The 26,035-nt window shown below is 42.0% G+C and overlaps 1 protein-coding gene across 10 annotated transcripts in view; it reads right to left on the minus strand.

Annotated features, from left to right (window-relative positions):
• Positions 1–19,031: 19,031 nt before the first annotated feature.
• Positions 19,032–26,035, minus strand: part of LOC139452837 (5-hydroxytryptamine receptor 4-like) — a 118,095-nt gene continuing 111,091 nt past the window's right edge. For 9 of the 10 annotated variants that reach the window (XM_071234463.1, XM_071234464.1, XM_071234468.1 and 6 more), the window contains one exon: positions 19,032–21,934. In XM_071234463.1, the coding sequence (XP_071090564.1) occupies positions 20,124–21,158 (1,035 nt within the window). In that variant the 5' untranslated portion in view covers positions 21,159–21,934 and the 3' untranslated portion in view covers positions 19,032–20,123. Of the gene's footprint in view, positions 21,935–25,814; positions 25,853–26,035 lie in introns of those variants that run through there. The other variant, XM_071234473.1, reaches the window with a different exon arrangement.

A 26,035-nucleotide genomic window follows, 5' to 3' on the forward strand; every position in this document is an offset into this window, starting at 1 on the left:
TTTAAGTGATGAAAGGGATTTTAGAACCGAGAACAATACCCGTTTAGCCTGTAATGAAGCATTGTAAGTATGTTTCGACCATGATAAATTCTTTTAAAATACAACTCCCAAATCTAATCTAACCTCAACTAAACTGAACTGAACTCCACTAAACTGAACTTGTTACTCTCAAGGCTACAAGACAGCATATCCTTGTGGCCTAAAGACTGAACTAAAATACTGAACTGAACGTATCTGAATACTGAATACTGAACTTATTATTTGCAAGGCTACAATAAAATACTGAACAATACAGGTATGAAATGTAATACCTAACCTTATTACTAGCAAGGCGACAAACAGTACATTTTGTCAGTGATAAAGGACACAGTCATAGTAAATGATGGCATATACAGGGTTGAAAATACAAGCGTCTGTGCCATCTTCGCTAGCCAGGGTTCAATTATCTAAAAGGGTACAATATGTGAAGCCCATTCGTCGTGTTCTTTGTTCTTTGTACTCCGATTAAGATTCTTGGTTTCACAATAACCATGCTCATTGGGTTCAGCAAATTATTATTATTATTATTATTATTATGAATACTACTTATTACTTGAGAACAGACATGGCTGCAAACCATTTGGCGCTATGACATTAATGGGACGGTTCACTCAAACTATATATTCCTAAGCGGTTCCAAAAGTGACTATACTAGTAAATATCAACATGGTTTTTTTTGTTCTTAATATCAACTGCCGGGCAAAAAAATCTATATTCTTTAAAATTGGACCAAACTGTTACTAATGTTATCAAAACGTTACTAAGCTGCAAACTGCCGAAACGCTGCAAAATGAAGGCCCAAAGTATATTTGATACCCGTATCAAATGCATCACCATCAAATGACCATTTCTTGTTTTTTTTTCTATTTTAGCCATCATCAAACATGGATGAATACTTTCGTTTGCCGGGCAGTTTATAATATTAACGATAAGAAAAGCTTACACACACTAATCTATATTTTAAAACTCAGGTAGCTAATATATAACGTAGGTCAATCAATACTTAACGGATGAACAATAGCTACGTATATACATATAATCAGTCCATCTGGCCAGAATAGAAAACTTCAAAGGTCAAAGGTAAACAGATGAAACGGTTTCATGTTACTGTAACTACAACACATACTGGGATGTTGCGGGATGTACGCTTAGATAAAGCTGCAAAGATGGAATCAATGATAATATTTGGTATTTTATATCTCAATATCTTATATTATAATTATTTTAATTCAGAAATAAGTAATTACCATATAATATATAGATTATTTGTTTGTTTTTTGTTTCTTTGCGTTTTAACGCTGCACTGCATATTTTTTTCCAAACGGTAAATAGTCGACTCTGGACCAGACTATCCAACGATTGACACCATGAGCATCGATCTATCAAATGGTATACGATGACACGCATCAACCAAGTCAGCGAGCCTGACCGCCCGATCCCGTTAGTCACCCCTTACTGTTACATATCATTAAAATTTAGGAGAGAAGAGGAGTGGGTGTGTATACGTGTGTATCTCGATAACATGGGGGGGGGGGGGGGGGGGGGGGGGGTCTGTAATGATGGGACCTTTACAAGAATAAAAACAATCACCAGTCTTTTTAGGGGCGGTCGGGTAGCCAAGTGGTTAAGGCGAAGACCCGCGTTCGATTCCCGACACGGGTACAATGTGTGAAGCCCATTTCTGGTGTCCCCCGTCGTGATATTGCTGGAATATTGCTAAAGGCGGCGTAAAACCATACTCATTCACTTACTCATTGCATTTAAGGTTATTCAGATATCTACGCATGTGTAGGTGTCAGTATTGGTCAAGTCAGGACGCACTCGCACGTTTCAATAACATGTTTTACGATATGTTAATATGACAACGCCGAACTGTAATAATTCTTGGGCATTTTGCCCGTTTTTTTGGTATTTGAAACGATCCACTGACAATGTGTTGGACAGTCTAATTAAATTCATTACATAATCTACATTTCATATTTACATTTTGATGCAAAATCACACATTGACGGTTTCGAGTGGGAAGTGAATGGTCCTGAGCAGCAAACAGAAAGCCTTCAGTTTCACTTTTCAGGCTAGACGTCTTCATCCAAGCAAAGGACTCTTCAGGATTGATGATCATCTCAACACTCTGTACATAAACTCGATGCAGTAGTCGTTCAGAAAGCCTCTCCGTGGAAACCTGAGTCTGGGCCGATTTGATATGGCACATCGTTTGGTTGACATTCATTTCTGTACCGTCCAGCAGTACAGAACCATTATTATCATTACACCTGTCACACCTGCACAGTGCACCTACAGTGATGAGCAACGAAGGATTCAGAGAGATGCTAGCGGTACAGTAGGACATCCAATTCGTTTCGAGAACACCTGATGCTATAATTGTTTTTAAGTACCATAGGCTTAAACTTTTTTATACTATTATTATTATTATTATTATAAAAAATGCAGCAAAGAGGGTTTGGGTGATCCTGGCACAGTCAAGCTGGTTAGGCTCATCAACAGCTCAGGGCCCTTGCCCCCTCTACACGCAGCCCAGAGAGCGAATGGGACTTCTCCCAGGAAGCGCTGCCTAGTCAAACCCACCCAGAACTTTTCGGAGAACGTGAAGACTCCCAAACACTGCAGCCTTCTGCATTACCCAGATTGTCAGAAGGGCTGTATTCCTGGTAGCAAACCCGGGTACTCTCCCAATGTCAGTCAACAAATTGGGAGGTATCAAACCTAAGGCACCGAGAACAATGGGGAGTCGGACAACTTGATACTTGGGATGTAAGCGTGACATTTCGAAATCGAGGTCTGCATATTTGCCATGTTTTTCCTAAATCTTGTCATTCAAAAGGGACGGAAAATTCAATAATATAAATGATTTCATTGGATTTATCAAAAAGGACAAGATCCGGTTTGTTGGCCTGGATACGTCTGAGGCTGTAAATGGGCCTATTCCAAAGAATTTTGTATTCAACATTATCCACGACGCCCTTTACATAATCCGGGTCGTACCATGGGTGGACCTCAGCTGTGTCAAAACCACAAGCATGGCGAAGGCGGTAATAAAATGATCGAGCCACACCATCATGTCGCTTAAGATACTGTGTTTGTGCCGAAGCTGGCCATCCACTGACAATGTGTTGGACAGTCTCATTAAATTCATTACAAAATCTACATTTCATATTTACATTTTGATGCAAAATGACATTTTTTTATTATTATTATTATTATTATTATTATTGTTGTTGTTATATTAGGCAGCTTAAGCAAAATATACAGGTAATAGTGCAACGTACTTTTGAAATTTTGCAGGTAAAATAACAGTCGGTTTGTTGCCAATTACCACACAAGGTCAAAGTACGAAGCAAAACTGATAGCCTTGACCTCTGATATATCTGGTCGCTTCGTTGCTTGAATTTCCCAGTGCAATTAACGTGGTTCTTATGGTCCGACTGCTCAATAATTGAGGGCGCGGTCTCTTAAACAAGCACAACACACACCACTTGGCACACGGCACAGGACACGCGTACGATCTTGTTGTACAGTCATTCTAAACCTGGACCAAATGTGGTGTGATCTCTACAGCGTCAAGATGACTGACGGTAACATCACGATTGAGTGGACGAGATCGATTTTGAATAATTTTAGCAATATCGATGCAGAGACATCGATAGATATATCACTATAAAATTCCTATATGACACAAGTATTTTTTTATTTGACAAACTTTTTTCGAAAATGTTGTTTTTATCCAAACATTTTTTGTCTCAAAACTCATAAGAATAATTCCACCCAATTCGTAAGCGGCCCATGTTTGGGTCACACCGATAAATTCTGTTATGTTTTAATCCCAAAATTACCAGTGCCCAAAGTCGAAGAGCTATATATCTTCATAATCAAAGCTTCACAAAGCTTGCTCGGTTGGCCTCTATATAAATAAAATAAACGCTTCTCTCCTTTCCTGACAGACAAAACAACCGTGGCTTCATTAGCGTCTTCAATCAATCTTCTATTTCTATGTAATTTTAAACCAGGATAAGACTTATCAATTTACAATTTCAATCGCCTTATCTCCAAATCTCAAACCTATTTCCAGGACAAGTTCCGAAAATAACTATTCTAACGGTAAATATTCATGAAATGCGATAAACGAACTTTAGAAGGAATTTCGGTCCTCACGAAATAAGACCGTATCGTCTATTTAGAGTAAGTCTACCAAATCGCATGTGACGTAAATAACCTGCAGCTCAAGACTCTATATCTGTTCCATCGAGGAGCTGTAATTATCCGGGCGACACAACTACCTCTTTAGTCGTCGAATTTCAGTGTGAGTTGCGTCCCTATGTCACGTTAGGAGTCGTTGTTCAGAGTGTCCATTGAAAGAATATTGATCCTCGATTATGATCCTCGAACTGTCAACACCCTTGCTTGTTCCAGCGCCACACCCTTGCTTGTTTCAGTGCCACACCCTTACGTGTTTCATCACAACAATCGTATCTGTTTCAGCGTCACACCCTTGCTTATTTCACCACCACATCTTTGCTTATTTAAACGTCACACCCTTGCTTGTTTCAACGTCACACCCTCACGTGTTTCAGCGCCATACCCTTGCTTGTTTCACAACCACACCCTTGCTTGTTTCAACGTCACACCCTCGCTTGTTTCACAACCACACCCTTGCTTGTTTCACAACCACACCCTTACATGTTTCAGTGTCACACCCTTGCGTGTTTCAGTGCCACGATCTAACTTGTTTCACCACCACACGCTTGCTTATTTCAACACCACACCCTTACTCGTTTCAGCGCCACACCCTTTCGTCTTCAGCGCTACCCCCTAACTTGTTTCACCACCACACGCGTGCTTATTTCAGCGCCACATCCTTACGTGTTTCAGCGTCACACCCTTGCATGTTTCACCACCACACCCTTACGTGTTTCATCACAACAATCGTATCTGTTTCAGCGTCACACCCTTGCTTATTTCACAACCACATCTTTGCTTATTTTAACGTCACACCCTTGCTTGTTTCAGCGCCATACCCTTGCTTGTTTCACAACCACACCCTTGCTTGTTCCAACGTTACACCCTCACGTGTTTCAGCGTCACGCCCTCGCTTGTTTCACAACCACGCCCTTACTCGTTTCAGCGCCACGCCCTTTCGTCTTTCAGCGCTACCGCCCTTACTTGTTTCACCACCACACGCGTGCTTATTTCAGCGCCACACCCTTGTTTGATTCAGCGCCACACCCTTGTTTGATTCAGCGCCACACCCTTGTTTGATTCAGCGCCACACCCTTACCTGTTTCAGCACCACACCCTTACCTGTTTCAGCGCCACACCCTTGTTTGATTCAGCGCCACACCCTTGTTTGATTCAGCGCCACACCCTTGTTTGATTCAGCGCCACACCATTATGTGTTTAAGCGCCCCACACCCTTGCGTGTTTCAGCGGCACACCCTTGTTTGATTCAGCGCCACACCCTTGTTTGTTTCAGCGCCACACCCTTACCTGTTTCAGCGCCACACCCATACCTGTTTCAGCGCCACACCCTTGTTTGATTCAGCGCCACACCCTTGTTTGATTCAGCGCCACACCCTTACGTGTTTCAGCTCCCCACACCCTTACCTGTTTCAGCGCCACACCCTTGTTTGATTCAGCGCCACACACTTGTTTGATTCAGCGCCACACCCTTGTTTGATTCAGCGCCACACCCTTACGTGTTTCAGCGCCACACACCCTTGCGTGTTTCAGCGCAACAACCTTGCCTGTTTCAGCGCCACACCCTTGTTTGATTCAGCGCCACACCCTTGCGTGTTTCAGCGCCCCACACCCTTGCGTGTTTCAGCGCAACAACCTTGCCTGTTTCAACTCCACACCCTTGCATCTTTCAGCGCCACACCCTTGGTTGTTTCACACCACACTTTTATTTGTTTGACCACCCTTGTTTGTTCCAGCGCCACACCCTTGTTTGTTTCAACGCCACACCCTTGCTTGTTTCAGCGCCACACCCTTACGTGTTTCATCACAACAATCGTATCTATTTCAGCGTCACACCCTTGCTTATTTCACCACCACATCTTTGCTTATGTAAACGTCACACCCTTGCTTGTTTCAACGTCACACCCTCGCGTGTTTCAGCGCCATACCCTTGCTTGTTTCACAACCACACCCTTGTTTGTTTCAACGCCACATCCTTACTTGTTTCAGCGCCACACCCTTGCTTGTTTCACTACCACACTTTTATTTGTTTGACCACCCTTGTTTGTTTCAACGCCACATCAATACTTGTTTCAACGCCACATTCTTGCCTGTTTCCACTCCACACTCTTTATAATTTCAACACTACACTCTTGCTTGTTTCACCAGTAACCAGTTTATCGTACTGCGAAGTAATTTGAGACAGAGAGTGTTTGTCGTTAAACTTTACTTTAGTTGGTACTTATTTTGAATAAATAATAAATAAAATAGTGTTACCCAGGTAACAGCTTGTATCACAGTCTAAACACAGGATCAACAAAAGGACACATTTATGAAGACCAAGAAAAATGTAACTGCGGCTGCCCGAATTGAAGAATGTTGACTGAGTTTCATTCAGTACAATTCTAAGACTAGAAATAAATCATAAATTCGTTCAACAAGGATGAGCCTACACCCATGACCACAAGAATTTCACTGTCTGAGAATGCACTTTAGTTTACTGTATTGTTTCTGTGCGCCGTAGTAAATGTCATTGTAAGCGTACGTTTTGGAGTGACATGTACCTTATTTTAACTTACTGTTAAATTGTTAAAGCAATGTATACTTCCTACTTAAGGAAAATACACCGGTCCACAATATTTAAGGCGAAAAAAATAGGATGCTCTGTTAGAAAAACTGACACTTAGGAACTACGATGCCCCCGTTTACCCACAGTAGATGGGTAGGCGGTAGGGGCTGGGGATGTGTGAATGTAAACTTCATACAGTTTTCTGAAATTAAAAATGGAAAAGAAATGAAAAAGAGAATAGGGCTTTCGATTTTCAGGCTACACACCGCCATTAAGTTGGTTGTGATCAGCGGTGTTATCACTTATATTGGAAATGCGACCTGCTAGACCGAGGGGACACAGGGGGTCGCCGACACGAGTTATATAGAGGACAGTTAGACATTTGGAATGGCATATTGTCGTTACTTTGTCTGAGGTCGTGTCTAGGTCGGACAGTGGCGGTTAGATATCCATGTGGTTAAACCGTTTGCTCTGCATGCCGAACAATGGGTGAAATTCTGGATATCCTCAGAATAACACCCCCCCCCCCCCCCCCCCCCCCCCCGCCGTTTGTTATTTCAAAGTTTACGCACTGGATAACTGGATATAAAGGTATGTCCTGTATGTCCTTCGTTGTGACGAGCCAATGCTTCATGGCCGAAGACAGCAACCTAGACTACGTAGACAGCTACCTAGATAACGCAGACAGCAACTTAGACAAAGTAGACAGCGACCTTGACAACGAAGACAGCAGCCTAGACACCGTAGACAGTAATCTAGAGGACGGAGACGCAATCCTGACTACGTAGACAGCAATCTAGACTAGGTAGACATCAACTGAAACTACGCAGACAGCAACCTAGACGACGGAGACAGCACCCTAGACTACGTAGACAGCAACCTAGACGACATAGACAGCAACCTAGACTACGTAGGCAGCAACCTAGACTACGTAGACATCAACCTAGACTACGGAGATATCAATCTAGACAAAGTAGACAGCAACCTAGACGACGGAGACACCACCTAGACTACGTAGACAGCAACTTAAACTACGTAGACAACAGCCTAGACTCCGTAGACAGCAACCTTAACTTCGTAGATCAACCTAGACTTCGTATACATCAACCTAGACTACGTAGACATCAATCTAGACAAAGTAGACATCAGTCTAGACAAAGCTGACATCAGTCTAGACTACGTAGACATCAACTTAGACTACGTAGACAGCAACCTAAACTAAGTAGACAACAGCCTAGACCACGTAGATAGCAACCTAACTAAGTAGACAGCAACTTAAACAAAGTAGACAGCAGCCAAGACTCCGTAGACAGCAAACTAGACTACATAGACAGTAGCCTAGACTACGCAGACATGAAGTTAGACTACCTAGACAGCCTAGACTACGTAGACAGCAACCTAAACTAAGTTGACAGCAGCCAAGACTACGTAAACAGCAACATAGACTAAGTAGACAGCAACCTTGAATACGTAGACAGCAGCCTAAAGTTGCATGTACGAGTGATGCCCATGTACTGATTCATTCATTGTTGTTTAACGCCGCACTCAGCAATGTTCCAACTGTATGACGGCGGTCTGTAAACTAACGAGTCCGGGCCACACAACCAGTAATTGACACCATGAGCATCGATCTACGGATGGGATACGATGACATGCATCAACCAAGTCCGCGAGCCTGACCACCCGATCCCGTTAGTCGCCTCTGACGACAAGCAAGGGTTGCTGAAGACCAATTCTATCCCGGATCTTCATGGGTGATTCCAATATGTAAAAACATACTTGTATAATGCAATATAATATGTATATTTGTGTCAGTATAACCAGTTCGCCTATGTTAACCACGACACCAAGGTTACCTCTCAAACAACGACCGGATAGGATTACCCGCGTTTCTTGGAATAGCCTGATAAATACCACACATGCCATTCCAACAAACCGGTCATATTGTGTTCCATGAAACAAGGACATAATGGCAAACTAGTAACTCCGGATGTATCGAAGTCCAGGAGCTGGTAGTGTATCGAAGAGGTCAATGTCTGGCTATTATAAATCTGAAGTTTCTCCTGACCAGGGCCGTAACGATTGACTGAACTATCGACCGTGCTTGTGTTCATTGCTTGCTAGTTAATTTATCAATAAGTGACATCGATACCACTCTAGACTGTCGACAGCGTCGATTGACGTATTGATGTGATTAAATATGGATTATCAGCATCTCTTGAAAATACTCGTGTTTATCCTATAAATACTACACCACGTTTGAAGTAACATTGTTTATCTTTCAATGATAAACAACACTGCTTCTCATATGTCAAGTGTTTATTTACATATATGTAAAGGTTTGAGTTGTATTTATAGTTTGAAGAGCTATGACATTCTTTTTGAATAGTTCATTTGTAATGTAAAAGGCATCAGTCAGATCAATGACAGTGGGATCGCCTATTTTCTAATGCGTTTCTCGTCACGCTGAACGTCCATATTCGATGTGTGTGTGCGTGCGTGTGTGTGTGTGCGCGTGCGTGTGTGTGTGTGTGTGCGTGTGTGTGTGTGTGCGTGCGTGCGTGCGTGCGTGCGTGCGTGCGTGCGTGTGTGTGTGTGTGTGTGTTTTGGGAAGAGGGGGTAGTGGGTGTGTGGCCCAATAAGGCGCCAAAATAGCAGAGTTGCGTCCTTTGCCACGTTTTGCAGAAGCCCTTTGATCGTGGGTTCGAATCCCGATTATGTTAATTTGTTTGTCAGCATCATACCCGTGCTCGTGGCTGCTTGTACTAGTCCGGACTAATGTCGATGTTATAGTCCACTGAGATTCAATGACGCAGTTTAACATGAATACTCCACTCAGACACCGGGCCTACCAGTACTTGTAGCCCCTTCATGCCAAGCGCCAGACAGGGTAACATCAAGTATCGTCCCCCGACCTTCCACTCTCCGGGTGAACGCTCTATAACTACCACTAGATCACGGAGGCGGTTATCCCCTGTGATATTACTGGAATATTGCTAAAAGGGAATCAATCAAAACTCACTCACTTACTGAATCAACGCAGAGCACACACTGATCAAAGAAACGACGAACGGCGAATGATGAGGAATTGAGACGAAGACTGGACAACCCCATTGTTATTTCTCCCTCATCGCGCTGAAGGCCCGGGTTCGATTTCCCGCAGTGATTTCGTGAGTTAAGTTCATTTCTGGTTTCTCCTGTCATGACACTGCTGAAATAGTGCCAAAACCCAACTCGCTCACTCATCCATTGTGATAAATTTGGCTCCAAAGGAATAACTAGGCTGTGACTTATATCTAATTTATACTCCAGCTACAGGCTGCCCTAGATATAAAGAAGTCTATTAAAGTGAGAGCTCTTGCCTTGAAAATTGTGGCTGGTAACAGTTATCGTATCGACTTTGGGGAGTGCATTGTGAAAATATATAGTATTGCTCGAACAACATTTTATGTCATCTGTCAGAAATCTTTGCAGTTGAGTCCACGCCCTATAGGTGAACTGATACCTCTTCAAATAAATTCCTGAAAGTACATGATTGCCTGATAATGAGGAAATATGTCGACGTGTTTTAGTTGAGGCTATTTTAAGACACGTACCATACGGAAGAAGGTGTCAAGTTCAACTGTTTATAGAATTACGACCAAGCTACCAGCAGGTTTCTTGCGTGATTCACGTCTCTGATATGATTACATTTGCAGAGTGAACCATTCAAGCATGCGAGAGAACCTCGCACAACAGAACAAGCGTCTATATCAAGTTATCTCCCTGGAGCTTACAGGCCGGAGAGCACTGGTTGTTAATCGAATCAAGATGTAGCTGAACCCGAACCAATGAGTTTAATATTTTTATGTTTGAGGCTGTGGTTGTGTGTCAAGTTGTGATTGTGGTTGGAGTTTAGTTTGGCTGGATGAGAGGATGTGTATGAGGAAGGTATTTGTTAGTGTGTGGCACATCTTCCCGAGGCAAGTGAGTTAACTGACTACAAAAGTCCAGTTTCCACCCTTGCCGAACTAGGCTGGTATTATAGAGTTTCATTTTGGCTTGACTAACGAGTCTATGCATAGTCCAATCACAATCGCGCAACGAAATCTAAATCCTGTTCGTAAACTGTCGTGCAGATTTCGGTCGATTGCAGGATTTGCAAAGCATGTGCACCGCCAAGTCGTGGGTCAAGAGGTATTTTACACATCTTTTCATGTTTTTTAATCAAGGTGCTCGCGTGATTTGATGAATTTCGCGATGTAAGACCCCTTTTATCGGAAGATAGATCTTGATTATCGATCAGATCGTCTTGACTGGGCGCCGCCATTTTGTTTGAAACAAATGCAAGTGATACGAGAGGTGGAATCTGATGGTTGGTTGGTTGGTTTGTTGTTCAACGCCGCACTCAGCAATATTAGAGCTATATGACGGCGGTCTGTAAATAATCGAGTCTGGCCCAGACAATCCATTGATTGATATCATGAGCATCGATCCACGCAATTGGGATCGATGACATGCATCAACCAAGTCAGCGAGCCTGACCACCCGATCCCGTTAGTCGCCTTTTACGACAAGCATAGTCACCTTTTACGGCAAGCATGGGTTGCTGAAGACCTATTCTACCCCGGAATCTTCACGGGTAGTGGAATCTGATGGGTCCATAGGAGAGGCATAGAAGGTTCCGCTACGATCGAGCCCAAGAATACCAGCCTAGTTCGGCAAGGGTGGAAACTAGACTTTTGAAGTCAGTTACCTCCCTTGCCTCGGGAAGATGTGTGTAACACGAGTGGCCAGTAGTCCAAGGGCCTGAAATTCGCTGTGCAGAGTTGCGTCCCATGGGCACGCTATGCAGAAACCTATGATCGTGGGATCGGATCCCGGTTCGCCCCGATTATGTTTCTTGGTTTATCAGAACCGTACTCTTGGGTTTCACCAAAGTGGTAAACGTCTGAGGCCTGCATCATTTGGGCTTTCCTCCCACATTCAGGCTATCACTGAAATGCCGTTCAAAGCGGTGTTAAACAAGACTCTCTCACAATTGTTAGTGTGATTTGTGAATGTATGAGTTTGTTTAACACCGCTAGGAGCAGTGTTTCAGTGGGTGAGTGTTTAATGTAGTGTCAGTGTTTAATGTGAGAAAATCCCTATGTGACGCATGTCAAACGTTTGCTCCTTTCCTTCCGACACTCATTTATTATAACTGAATTCGTTGCTGTCTCAAGGTGACAGTTGTGTTGCTTCGTGTATTTCAATTAAATGTAATTGATATATATTTCAAGCCTGTTTCACGAACGTTTCTTGAACGGTATTTAGGTTCTACCACGGCGTGTCAGCTTGATGTGAGAGGAGTCCCTCGGGGGTTACGGGTAAGAATATAGGCCCCCAGCAACCTATGATTGTCTACCCGTGGGGATTCCGGGTAAGACTATAGGCAACAAGTAAACTATGCTTGTCTACCCGTGGAGATTACGAGTAAGAATATAGGCACCCAGTAACCTATGCTTGTCTACCCGTGGGGGTTACAGGTAAGAATATAGGCCCCCAGGAACCCATGCTTGTCTACCCGTGGGGATTACGGGTAGGAATATAGGTCAGGGAGCAGGTTGGCGCAGGTCTTGAAGGTTTACCACTTTACAGGGTGCCCATACACTATGGATCAAACTGGTAATGAAGGACTCTGGACTCTGAACTTCCGCCAAGCGGAATCAACTGGACGTTTCTTCGACGGCCATTACAAGGCTTAGAAATAATCGCTGTCTGACGTATATACAGTTTTGTGAAGCCGTTGTTTCTGTTCCACAAATCGATTTTAGCATCAAACAATCGTAACTCTTAAATTTCAACTAGACATCCGTGATCTTAACACAAGATCGATTAGCTTAAGCAGACAGCCTCAAGGGACAAGGCGTAACTAGGATTGTAATCTGCCGTGTAAGTACAAATGGTGGCTGTCCTGTTCATTGTGGCAACAGCTTCTGTGTACCAGTGAATGAGCCTGGAGATGGATATGGGTGTAGGGAAACAACCCCTCACACACTCACTCACCCTGCTGTATCACTTGGGATTGGGTGGAGTGGTAAGGTGGGCTGGATGCCACTTTGAACAGTATTTCAGTTAAACTACAGCCAGTCAGCATACTGTTGACATAGGTAGTAGATTGAGTGAGTGTGTGAGTTGGATTTTACGCCGCTTTTAGCAAATTTTCCAGCAATATCACGGCGGGGGACGCCAGAAATGGGTTTCACATATTATACCCATGTGGGAAATCGAACCCGGGCCTTCAGTGTGACGACGAGCGAACGCTTTACCCACTTTATGCTGCTGCTCGAATACTGGAGGAACTCCATACAGTTTCTAAAGACAATGTTAAAAAAAGTGGGAATAAACAAAATCAGCAAAAGAAAACCCGGTTCCAAATAAAACTAATTTAGATAAGGAGAGATATATCTGGAAAGCACTTTGCTTGAAAATACGTTCCTCAGGGCAATCGATGTCAAAACGTCAAAAATCAATTTGTAAAAAGCTTAAAACAATGTATGAGATAACAAAAGATTAATTCTGAATGAAATTCTTGTGAATACAGGGGATGTTCCGCCTTGGTCGTGCAAAGGTCGAACAATTCTCCCAAAGAAGGGAGATTTGACTGATCCCTCAAACCTCCGCCGTATTGCTTGTCTGAACATACAATACAAAATATTTACAGGGTGTCTTACAGATTATGTGCCATCGTACTGCGCTTCCAATGATTTTCTTTACATGGAGCAGAAAGGAGCCAGAAAGGGATGTTGGGGTTGCAAGGATCAACTGTTGGTTAAAATGATCCTTAAAGAGGCTAAAACTTACCACCGTAACCTCTCAATGGATAGACTACAGAAAAAAGCTTATGATTCTGTACCTCAAATGGATTCTGAAGTCACTGGAATGCATTCGCGACATCCCCGAGCGACTACATATTTTACTGAAGTCTATAATGAATTGCTGGCTGATAAACTCAACTTGAAATGTATTCGCAGGGACAGGTGGTGACTTCGGAACCCATTCCTATCAGAAGAGGACTATTTCAGGGAGATTCTTTTAGTCCTTTGCTTTTCTTGTTTTCACTAAGTCATATAAGCATTTTTCTTAGCAAAGAGGAAGCTAAGGAAACACCTCTTACTCACCTGCTTTACATGGTTGACCTTGGACTGCTTGCCAATGGGGAATCCACACGAAACAAAAACAGATTCTCCTTCTCTAGTCCTATTCTAATGATATTTGCATGTCCTTTTGGCTCGACAAATGCTACATTCTTCATTTGAAATGTGGCAAGGTTGAAGAGAGGGGATCGGTCAGTTTACTAGGGGAGGAGTTATTGACCATCTCGTGGAAGGTCAGGCCTATACATACTTAGGGATACAGGTTAAAGACAAACTCCGGAATGCCCATGTCAAAGACAAACTTCGGGCAGAGTACAAATGTAGACTTCAGAAAATCTGTAGTTCAGAGCTGACCTCTTGCAATAAAGTCAAAGCCACGAATACTTATGCTGTACCCATCCTTACGTATTCTTTTGGTGTTGATTGGACGAAACAAAAAACGAAGAATCATGTCAGACAATAGATGTCATCACCCTTGGCGTGGTTTGATTATCGTGGAGGCTCTTCGTGATAGAATTATTGTGCACTTTTGAATACATTTATTTGTCGGATGATCCTTTTGTGATCAATCAAGTGAAGTGTCATATCAATCCGCCCAGACCTAGTTTTTCAAGGAGAGGCTATCTGAACGACCACTGCATCGAGTTTATGTGCAGTGTGTTGAGAAGATCAGCAATCCTGCAGAGTTCTTCGCTTGGATGAAGGCGGCTGGCCTGAAAAGTGAACCAGAAGGCTTTCTGACAATCTGAGTAATGCAAAAGGCTGCAGTGTTGGGGAGTCTTCACATTCTCCGAAAAGTTCTGTGCGGGATCGACTAGGCAGCGCTTCCTTTGACAAGTCCCATTCGCTGTCTTGGCAGCGTGTAGAGGGTGCAAGGGCCCTTAGCTGATTATGAGCCTAACCAGCCTGACTGTGCTTGGATCACCTTAACCCTCTTTACTGCATTTTTTATTGTTATCCCGTACGTAATAATAATAATAATAATAATAATAACAACAACAATAATAATAATAATGATAATAATAATAATGATAATAAAAATAAATAAATGATGATAAATAATAATAATAATAATAATAATAATAATAATAATAATAATAATAATAAAATAATTATAAAAAAGTTTAAGCCTATGGTTCTTAAAAACAATTATAACATCAGGTGTTCTCGAAACGAATTGGATGTCCTACTGTACCGCTAGCATCTCTCTGAATCCTTCGTTACTGCTGACTGTAGGTTCACTGTGCAGGTGTGACTCAATCTATGTATTGTCTCAGTACACAGACGTGTGTGAATTAAAGCAGATGTTCGGTGCTGATCCATATAATTGTTTACCTTCCCGTCTTGTATACTAAGGTGTGTTCGCTACTAGGATTAAAAATCATTTCAAATACAAAAAACGGACTAAATGCCCACGAATTATTACAGTTCGGCGTTGTCATATTAACATATCGTAAAACATGTTATTGAAACCACAAAGAAACAAATAAACAAACAAATAATCCATATATTATATAGTAATTACCTACCACTGAATTAAAGTAATTATAATATAAGATATAAATTACAAAATATTATCATTGATTCCATCTTTGCAGCTTTGCCTAAGCGTACATCCCGCAACATCCCAGTATGTGTTGTAGTTACAGTAACATGAAACCGTTTCATCTGTTTACCTTTGACCTTTGAAGCCTTCTATTCTGGCCAGATGGACTGATTATATGTATATACGTAGCTATTGTTCATCCGTTAAGTATTGATTGACCTACGTTATATATTAGCTACCTGAGTTTTAAAATATAGATTAGTGTGTGTGAGCTTTTCTTATCGTTAATATTATAAACTGCCGGGCAAACAAAAGTATTCATCCATGTTTGATGATGGCTAAAATAGAAAAAAAGAAAGAAATGGTCATTCGATGGTGATGCATTTGAAATATCAAATATGCTTTGGGCCTTCATTTTGCAGCGTTTCGGCAGTTGACAGCTTAGTAACGTTTTGATAATATTTGTAACTGTTTGGTCCATTTTAAAAGTGTATATTAAGAACAAAACACATGTTGATATTTACTATTTTAACTTTGGAAACCGAGTAGGAAAAATATAGTTTGAGTGAACCGACATAGCGCCAAATGGTTTGCAGCCATGTCTGTTTATAAATAATAATAATAATAATAATAATAATAATAATAATAATAATTATTAAACTCCACATCGATTTACAGAGCTTACCGAAAGTAGGCCCTGCTAAGTGTTCTCATTTACACAATTATCGGATCTTAAAACCAGGTTTATGACACTGATAACATTAACCATTATACACTTAGACGAATGTATAGAAGATATTTGACTTTTTTTTTCAAATAACATGTTCATCTCATCGAGTGACACAATTAATATTTTCATGAGTTACGTAGACACGGATGAAAATATCAACTTTACTGATCACAAGATGAGATAAACATGGCACTTGACAAGAGTGAGTGAGTTTACGTCACTTCTAGCAATATTAAAGCAGTATCACGGCCGTTCACACAAGAAATGGACTTCACGTCTTGTTTCTATATGGGGAATCGAACACGGACTTTCGGTGTAACGAGCGAACGCTTTAACCACTTGGCTACCCTACCGCACCTTCTTGATAAGAAAAGCCAAATGTCTTCAAATAATAAGTACATCTATAAATGCTGATGTAATCGGTCAGAAACTGGTTTAGATCACATCTAGCCATTGTCATATGACCATGACCGATTTGGCTTATCATCGAATACGATCTAGCTGACGTAATCGTCTGTCTAGACTTACACCAGTTCTAGAATAGCCATGTTACCTCTTACAAGTTATTTACTAACCGATGTGTCTCTCAGGTACTTTAACTTGATACTACTATTTCTACTTATTCAACGGAGGGTAAATTGAACGAAGAAACCATATTACGAATGAAAAAAGTGGATTGCACACAGAAGTTCACTTACTCCACAAAATATATATCCAAATCACACAATAGAAAACAACTGGTTTGAACACAAAAGTGCACTTGTTCTCAAAGAAATATATCCAAATCACACAATAGAAAAAAAACTGGTTTGAACACAGAAGTTCACTTGTCCTCAAAGAAATATACCCAATTCACACAATAGAAAAAAAGATTGAACGCAAAAGTTCAATTGCCTTCAAAGAAATATATCCAAATCACACAATAGAAAAAAACTGGTTTGAACACAGAAGTTCACTTGTCCTCAAAGAATTATACCCCATTCACACAATAGAAATACAACAAAAGGTAATAAAATATACATTCATATTCTACTTATTATTGTTCAATGAACAAAACCCTAGATTTTAAATGTTAAAAGGTCAATCCAGTACTAGTTTACCGTACTACCTTAGAGATGGAGTGCATCTAATGCAAACACCATTTAGTATGTGCATCCCCAGGTGCAACAACACAACGTCGGGTTTACCGTTTGAAAGTAGTTCAGCTCTTGAAAGTAGTTCACAGTGACCGTGTCACAGCTATACCCTATTCACGGCACCATATATCCACAGCATGCATGTTATTTCAGACACAGGCAAAACACAAACACTGGCCAACCTACATGTTTTGACGAATTGCTCAGTGACCTTGACCTTGTAAACAAACGTCATTGAGGTAGATCCTTGAGTACGACCTTCAAACATGAACAGGTACGTCTAAAACACACAGGATATAATGGGGATATAAACCTTATTTGATATTCGGCAAAGTCTCAAATACATAACCTGAGCAAGTGTTTCCAAAATACATGCGAACATAATTTACAGTGACTTTAACTTTATAAACATTGTAAAAGATGTACGTAAATTACATAAAAGAGATATAAGCTTAACCTCAAACACAAACGTTGCTATACAATTACACTAATATCCAACGCGTCGTTTAAACCCTATTTCACCTCACTAACTCACCTCAAACGAGCCGAGCCGAGCCGGCAAGCATAAAAACCTATTTTGCAGCTACTATACGAATGGTCTAAACCTAGTATTAATAGGGAGTCCGTTATGAACTATAGAACATTGGTCTAATGTACGCATGTTGGGAATGTCTGACCAAAAAAAAGCTCGAACCATCGGAACATATACACTTCCCTGTTCAAAGGGTATTTTCATGTTTGATGCCTGTGTTGTCAGGGTTTGCAGAGCAAAGGTACTCGTTCTTCATGGAATCAACAATATTTTATGTTCCTATTTTGTAAGGACAGACGTAGCCTTCAGGTTAAAGTGATTCCACGTCACGTAGAAGGTCCGAGTTCGATTCCGTACATTTTGTTTGTGATTATTGTCTTTCACGTCGCGAACACCTGGTGTCCTCACTGACTTTCAGTGATCCATTCATATACTAGTACTTTTCATCACAACTTTGCATTTCACGCCCAATGGAATCTGTTTTGGCACATAACCGAGATTATTTTCTGGCGTTGACGATATATATTATTCTCACACAGGTGAAGAGTACACGTATATTTCTTCTTTTTCAAATTACCTGTGCATGTGTACTCTAATAAAAATATAGATAAATATCATGACAAATCGGAAATCTAGAGAGGGTATTTGTCCAATTTGTTTTGTATGAACAGGAACCATCTGAACTTAGTGTGTATTTGTTTACGTGCAGAATGTTAATGAGTTTGAGTTTGACGTAAGTACATACCATTGTCCAGATTAGGAGAATGCGCGGTAATGAATGAAACGTCAAGAGATAAAACAGCTGTTTCATGACAGCTTGCAAAGAACCGAGTCCAGACCAGCAAACCAATTTTCAGCGCATGACCAGCGCTCATCGCCATCTGGATATGATGGCATACAAACAATCTCTAGTTTGGCACTGACACGATTGTTTACATGCAGACGGGACATAACTGAAATGTTGTTGACTGTGGCATAAAATAACATTTAACCTCTCACACTCACCAGACAAAAAAACAACCCCAAAAACCACCCGATAGCCTTAAAAAACGTTGCTAAGAAACACATGGGGTTCTGGTATCTGCCCCGGAATCCGACGTTTGAAGATGATGGCGCAGGTCAGAGGACAAGACACGACTCAACAACTGACAGAACTTTATTGTAGTGTTATTACACAAGGTCAGAGCGGTACCGTTAGTGACTGGGGTGGGGGTGGGGGGTGGGGGTGGGGGTGGGGCGGGGCTAGGGAAGCTCATGCTCACAAAATAACCTGTAGAACATTATCAAAGTTATCTTCGTTTGTGAATAAACTACCAAAGTGAAATACCAAAAATAGTGTTAGATTATTTGTTAAACAAACAACTTGTAAACTTCGAAATCAAGCTTTTCATATATTAACACATCACATAAGTTGTCTGTCGACATGTGTGCTGGCAAATCCATGAATAAACCATGACAGGTGCTAGGAGTTCTCTCCCCTTGGTGTACCCCCCACCCAGACAATAATTGGGCAGGGTCTGAATTCTATCGACTCCTTATAAAGGATGTCAGGATTATAAATGACACACAATAATCATAGTTCTTTCATAAAAAAAAGAATTAGTAGAAGCCATTCTTAAGAACACACTAACGGTTATTAAATCACAACTACCCAGTACACAGGGGAGAGAACTCAAATAATCTACATGCACTTGGAACTCATCGGGAGATATCGGTCTCCGTGTGGTAAACAGGACTACAAACGTTATCAGCCGAGGTGATCCGAATGCGCTATGTGGTATCTCCGAGATGGCACATTCGGTATATTGTAAGAATTATTCGTGATCGTAGTTCACGACTATATTATAATAAAGTCTGAGTATCACCGATTCGAGATTAGGCTCGATGTCATGGAATGCAATCTGCTCGTGCTCAAGCACGTGTTTTATTGGCAAGTGTCTATAAGTCACGTGATCACAAGGTACAATTGAATGTTCAGTAAGTGTCTTCACCCTGCGACATAAGAGGTCATACCCGTGCGATAACATATCCACAGGTTTAGTTTTTTGACATGTGTGGAGTCTCGTCCTTTCACGTGAGAGGACATCGGACAAACATGGCGGTTCACGTGTTGTGTGGCGCGTGGTCCACGTGAACTTCCGGCAGCGCGAGATGTGGCGTGTGGTGCCTCGGCTGTCATACCCTTGAGTTACTGGTACTTACTTCGACAAACTCACTGGTACTAAAGTCTGATGTCCGATGCCTGTCACGCGAGTCCTCATGTCATTCCGACACCTGTGTATTCCCCGTTATAACGCTTTCTTCATATTCGCTTATACCGCGGCAGATCTTGCACGTGAATATTCTCCTGAAGGCGAACTTGAAGTTCCTATTGAATTTATAGTAAAGAAACGGGTTCATCATTGAGTTGAGGTATCCTAGCCACAGGGCCACTGCCCAGGGGGTGTAGGGGATTTTGTATCCTATGATGGGATCAAAGATGTTAAAGATGAAAAAAGGGAACCAGCAGACACTAAAACATCCCATGATGATACTCAGCGTCTTGGCTGCTTTTGTCTCCTGTTTAAATTTCCCCTTCCCTTTGTGATGTTTATGGAGAGACGTATCAAGACTCCGGATCTGCATGGCTTGTCGTCGTGCCGCCAGGTAGATCTTCCAGTTACACACGCCCATGAAAACAACGGGAATGTAAAACGCTATAGCTGAGCAGATGAGAGCGAAGGGTATGTTCACAAAGAAGGGACACGCGTTTAGTTCTGGAGGGGCTGCACATTCCAAGAACTCCTCGATCCCGATCTGATTCCATTTGTTCATGATGGGAACAAACGAGATGAAGATGGGAACGACCCAGCATATGAACAGCATGACCGCGACCACCCGCCATGTCATGCGTTCGTGAAGGAATGGCCGGCAGATTGCGAGGTAACGGTCTATGGCCATGCATGAGAGGTGGAATATGGAGACAGTGCACAACATCACGTCCATGCTGGTGACAATGGTACAAAACGTATTTCCCAGCATCCATTCCTTGTTGGTAAGCTGTTGGTATATCCCAAACGGCATCACGCATAAGGCAACACTCATATCCGCCACTGCCAACGAGACGACAAACGCGTTAGTTATGTTCCGGAGGCGACGGTGGGTGACAACAGCGACGATGGTAATGGCGTTTCCGGCTATTGTCATCACCGGGATGAACACCAAGATGGTAGCGATGGTGTAGCGTCCAACGGCGTCGAACATGGGTGGCGGACCGGCTTTGTCCGCCATGATCTCATCACAGGTTATGTTTGACATTTTATCCAGTATCGTTGTTTTTATTTATAAGTGACACATCTGCTGTATATTTCAATGAAGGTGTTTCACAGGTCCTAGGGCAAAGTCACAACGTCCTCACAACTTTAAGTACAAGTCCATAAAATCATTATTGCACTTCTCCGCCCCGACCATATCAAGGCACTTCCTCAACTAGGATATCACCTCCTCCGTTTACCGAGTCGCGTATGCGTAATGTAGAGTAACGCAGCTAACAAGATCCCCTTGACTTTTGATCCAAGCCAGTTAATCGTGTTAGCTTAGGCTAACAAACCCCCTTTAGTTTTGTTTCCAGTAATGCGACAGTTACAGTCTAAATACGACCTGTCTATACTATAAATATACACTAGAGCTTACGTTGAATCTAACGCCACAACCAGCAGACTGATCCACACTGAACGACGGCTCCCGGGATGTCTTTATCTCCGCGGCAGATTTCTATACACAGCTTTCACTACACTGCACAATCCGGAAATGAAACTTTTTAATATTTGACCAACATCCGTTAAGGTCCCAGCACGTTTGCGTCGCCGACACACGCAGCAGATAAATCTTGTGACTTCAAGACACTAGTATTCAGCAGAGCTCTTCGTGAAGTGGCAGCTTCTGTGCACTGGTGTCACACGAGGTATCCACGAGAGTCAAAACACCATTCCGTGTTCCGGGGGCGGGTCCCCGGCGCTTTGGTGTTCTCTGTCTTCCATATTTGGGCATGCAGCAGCGTTGACGACACACCTTTACAAGTAGACCATTATAACCTGAAATGAAACAAAAACACATCAAAAAACATGTACTTCAAGATCCATTCATCGAAAAACAAAATATAATGCTGACGAAGCTTTTTACTTAAGTTGATGCACTTACTACATAGTTGGTACGCACAGATGACAAGGCTTTAGTTTAACAAAAACCTCTTTGAAATCAAAAATAACTCTCGAAACTGATGTAAAGTCTGAAAAAAAGAACAGTACATTAAGAGAGAGAGACACGGTCAATACACTGGTCGAAGTCAGAGCCGACTATGAATGGTTGTCGACCGGTCAGACAACCTCTACCTGCCTTGAAGATCAATAACACCAAGAACGGCCTGTCAGGTGTTGGCATCAGACGCGCCAAGCCTCTGTCGGTGACGTCGTGTTTACAACGCCGTCCCCGACTCCGCCACAAGATATGGAGTTATGTAATAGAGATTTAGATGTGTCGGAATAACACAAACATGGAGATTGATTTCAGAATAGCTAATGTCATGGCCCGTTAATCCGTCCTGAAAGATCCCCTCCATCACAGACGCTAGTACAAGATGTCAATAAGATTGAACGAGAGTTTACTCGTTATTACTAGATGGCTGAAATCCTTGCGTGGGAACGTTTCATTCTATAAGAAACTAAGCACCGCGGGCTTACCTTTGGAATCGCCTGGTTACTACGTAAATAGCTTGCCGTATCAGGTGCTCCCATCAAAAGAGTTGCATTTCCTCCTATTGATAACATTGTTACTTTCATTTAATCTATAAATACCCATGCTTAAAGGTTAATGAATCTACCTGCGTAGATGACCATCTTCATAGGAACTTTACAGGGCTCATACAATGTTGAAATCGCCGTTTTGCGTAATAGACTGCCACAAATAACTAACCAAAACACAAATAGTGCAGTCATGCATTAAAACAACCGGATTCCAGTCAAAGCACCAGTCGCATAAACAAAAACATAACCCGACCCTTTGAACTGCCGCATTGTATTCCCTTCCGTATCTTAAGAGCTTATGGACAGGCCTTCTACGGTATATCTGCTTTAAATCTGTAAAGTACGTGGAAATCAACATGTTAATTGGCTTCATTGTTAATTGATTACCCCCACCCCCCCCCCCCCCCCCACCCCCCCCCCACCCCCCTCATCCATCCCCCTCATCCACCCACCATGTTGTTGCAAACACCTACGCAGTGGGAAACAAAAGTACAGCGTATTTATAAAGGTCTGAATATGATATGGTTTTTGATAAGGTAACAGAAGGCATGATGTCCCATGACTTGATGGAGAAGTTTGATAAGGTTAATGTATACTTTGGATGGATTCCGAACAGTATACGTTTCATTTTCATATGTTCCTTATTTCTTTAAATGTTACATTGAAATTTTTAAACATGTACTATATGATATCAGTAGAGTAAAATGTCAATTTTGTTTGTTGTTTAACGTCACACTCAGCAATATTCCAACTGCACGACGGCGTAAATAATCGAGTACGGACAAGACAATCCAGTGACTGACATCATGAGCATCGATCTACGCAATTGGGACACGATGACATGCATCAACCAAGTCAGCGTGCCTGACCACCCGATCCCGTTAGTCGTCTCTTACGACCATCATGGGTTACTGAAGACCTTTTCTACCTGGGTATTTGCGGGTGGCCAATTATGTCATAGCTATGTAGTACACCCTGTGGACTAATTGCTCATAGACCGCCTACGTGGTCTAGTGGTAGAGCGTCCGCCCGGAGAGCGGAAGGTCCGGGGTTCTATCCCCGACCGCGTCATACCAAAAGACGTTAAAAGGTGGTACTTGTTGTTACCCTGTCTGGCGCTCGGCATTAAGGGGCTAAAGCAAGGACTGGTCGACTCGGAGTCAGTATACTGTGTCTGAGTGGGGTATTCATGTTAAACTGCGGCATGGTATCTCAGTGAGCTAGCACAATAAATCGGCATCAGTCCGGACTAGTACAAGCAGCCACACAAACACACACACGTACATGCACGTCGCTATATAAGTGCAATAATCTTGCATTTCACCTCACCTCACCTTATTGCTCATAACGTTATTACTGCACTGTGGTCACGTGTACATAATAGTTTCAAGAGAATGGAACCAATCTTACAGCATCCCCAAAACTTTGCCCTTTCTCCCTACAGCTAAACAATAGTAACAAACACATTCCAGAAAAAATGTCTAATATCACAACAACCTGTGTTGGTTAAGATACAGTGTCTCTATTTATTACGACAACATGTACGGATATAGTCAGGCAAGTCTGCTTCCTGTCTACCGGGATCGGGTGGTCAGGCTCGCTGACTTGCTTGATGCATGTCATCGTATCACAATTGCGTAGATCGGTACTTAGGATATCAATCACTGGATTGCCTGGTCCAGACTCGATTATTTCCGGACCACGGTCATGTAGCTGGAATATAGTTGAGTGCGGCGTCAAACAACAAACAAACAAACAAACCTCTCTGTATCTGTAAAGATGTGAGGTTACTCGTATATTCCAAATCAGGACTTTTCCTCATCATGCGATATGTATCAATAACCGACACCAGACAAGCAACACCATTCATAAAAAATATATATCCAAAGAGAGGCACCGGGTGACACACCTCTCGAATGAGGTCGGGAAAGGTAATCCATGTTTCTGATCTCTCCAGTATTGGAAAAGTGAGAGGTTACGGGCACTTCATACGGAAATGTGACCCTTCAAATGCCAGTCAGCTCGATGTCAGGGAAGTTCCCCTTCGACGAGTTATAAAGCTGGACCACATTCAATGCACATATAACGGTACATACGCCCAGCGACTAGCGGAAAGTACAAAAAGAGTGTGTGGGTGAGTTGGGTTTAACTGCTTTGAACATTAAAATCCCGGTTACTCAGCTTAATTTGAAATGGAGCCGAAAGTGTCGTAGGGTTAAGCCGACACCCCACCCTACCCCCGTGAAGGCCTGGGTTCGAATTCATCTTCAGCAACCCATTTTTGTCGTAAGAATCGACTAACGGGATCGGGGGATCGGACTCGCCGACTTTGTTGATGCATGTCATCGTATCCCAGTTGCGTAGATCAATGCGTATGACGTCAATCACAGGTTTGGCTGTTCTAGACTATATTTTTCACAAACCGCCGTCATAGAGTTACATTTCAATCCGGTGTCACTGTTAAATGGAAAAGTCGACCCTCCCCTCTCCCAGTAAGACCAGTAATCAGATGACAAGTGGCAGATGCTACACGTAACTAACAATGAAACATGGTTCTGATATACAATATTTTTAAACTTGTATACATCAATAGACAATGAGAATGGGCACAGCCGTTGAAACACACCTGTCACAACTACCAGCAAAACGATAGGATCGTTGACAAGAGTTTATATATTATGTTCTGTGTTCAAAATATGTAGGAACCTTGACAATGCACGAATAACATTTTCTTCATGAAGTATTCTTTTGTGGGTTGAAAAGACAGTGACAGTATTATAACAGCTCCACGAAATACGATCTCAATATAAAATATAACTAAATACATTAGGCATGAATTATGTATGCTTAATCTAAATATGTGTTATGCTCGTTGTCATTTGATATTAATTGATTTGGGCCAATCCATCAATCATTGATTAAAATAAAGCACATTTTTTCACTGCAATAAAAAAACATTGATTCAGGTAAAGCTATCATGAATAATTAACATAGCAGAATATATAATATTAAATATGGTCAATACGTCAACTATACTACTATTAATAATATTCATCACAACCACAATTTTCATGATAATGATGATGATCATCATCAACCATCATCATTATCTGGTTGGGAAACATACACACATATAAAAGCATATCATGAATTAGTGGATGAAGTTTATTACCTTATGAGTCAAGTCGATTCAGGGTAAGAATACTGGTCGCCGGCAACCTATGCTTGTCATTACAGGCGAATATATGGATCGTGTGGTCAGGCTCGGTGTCTCAGCTGATAGCATGTCATCGTGTCCCACTAACGTAGATCGATGCTCACTATAGCAATGACTGAATTGTCTGGTCCAGACGCAGAAGCCAGTAGACACTCTCAGCACGTGCCCCAGTGGAG

Source organism: Haliotis cracherodii, unplaced genomic scaffold (assembly GCF_022045235.1).
Source record: "Haliotis cracherodii isolate W230 unplaced genomic scaffold, xgHalCrac1.p SCAF_9, whole genome shotgun sequence".
In the NCBI taxonomy this organism is placed as follows: Eukaryota; Metazoa; Mollusca; class Gastropoda; order Lepetellida; family Haliotidae; genus Haliotis; species Haliotis cracherodii.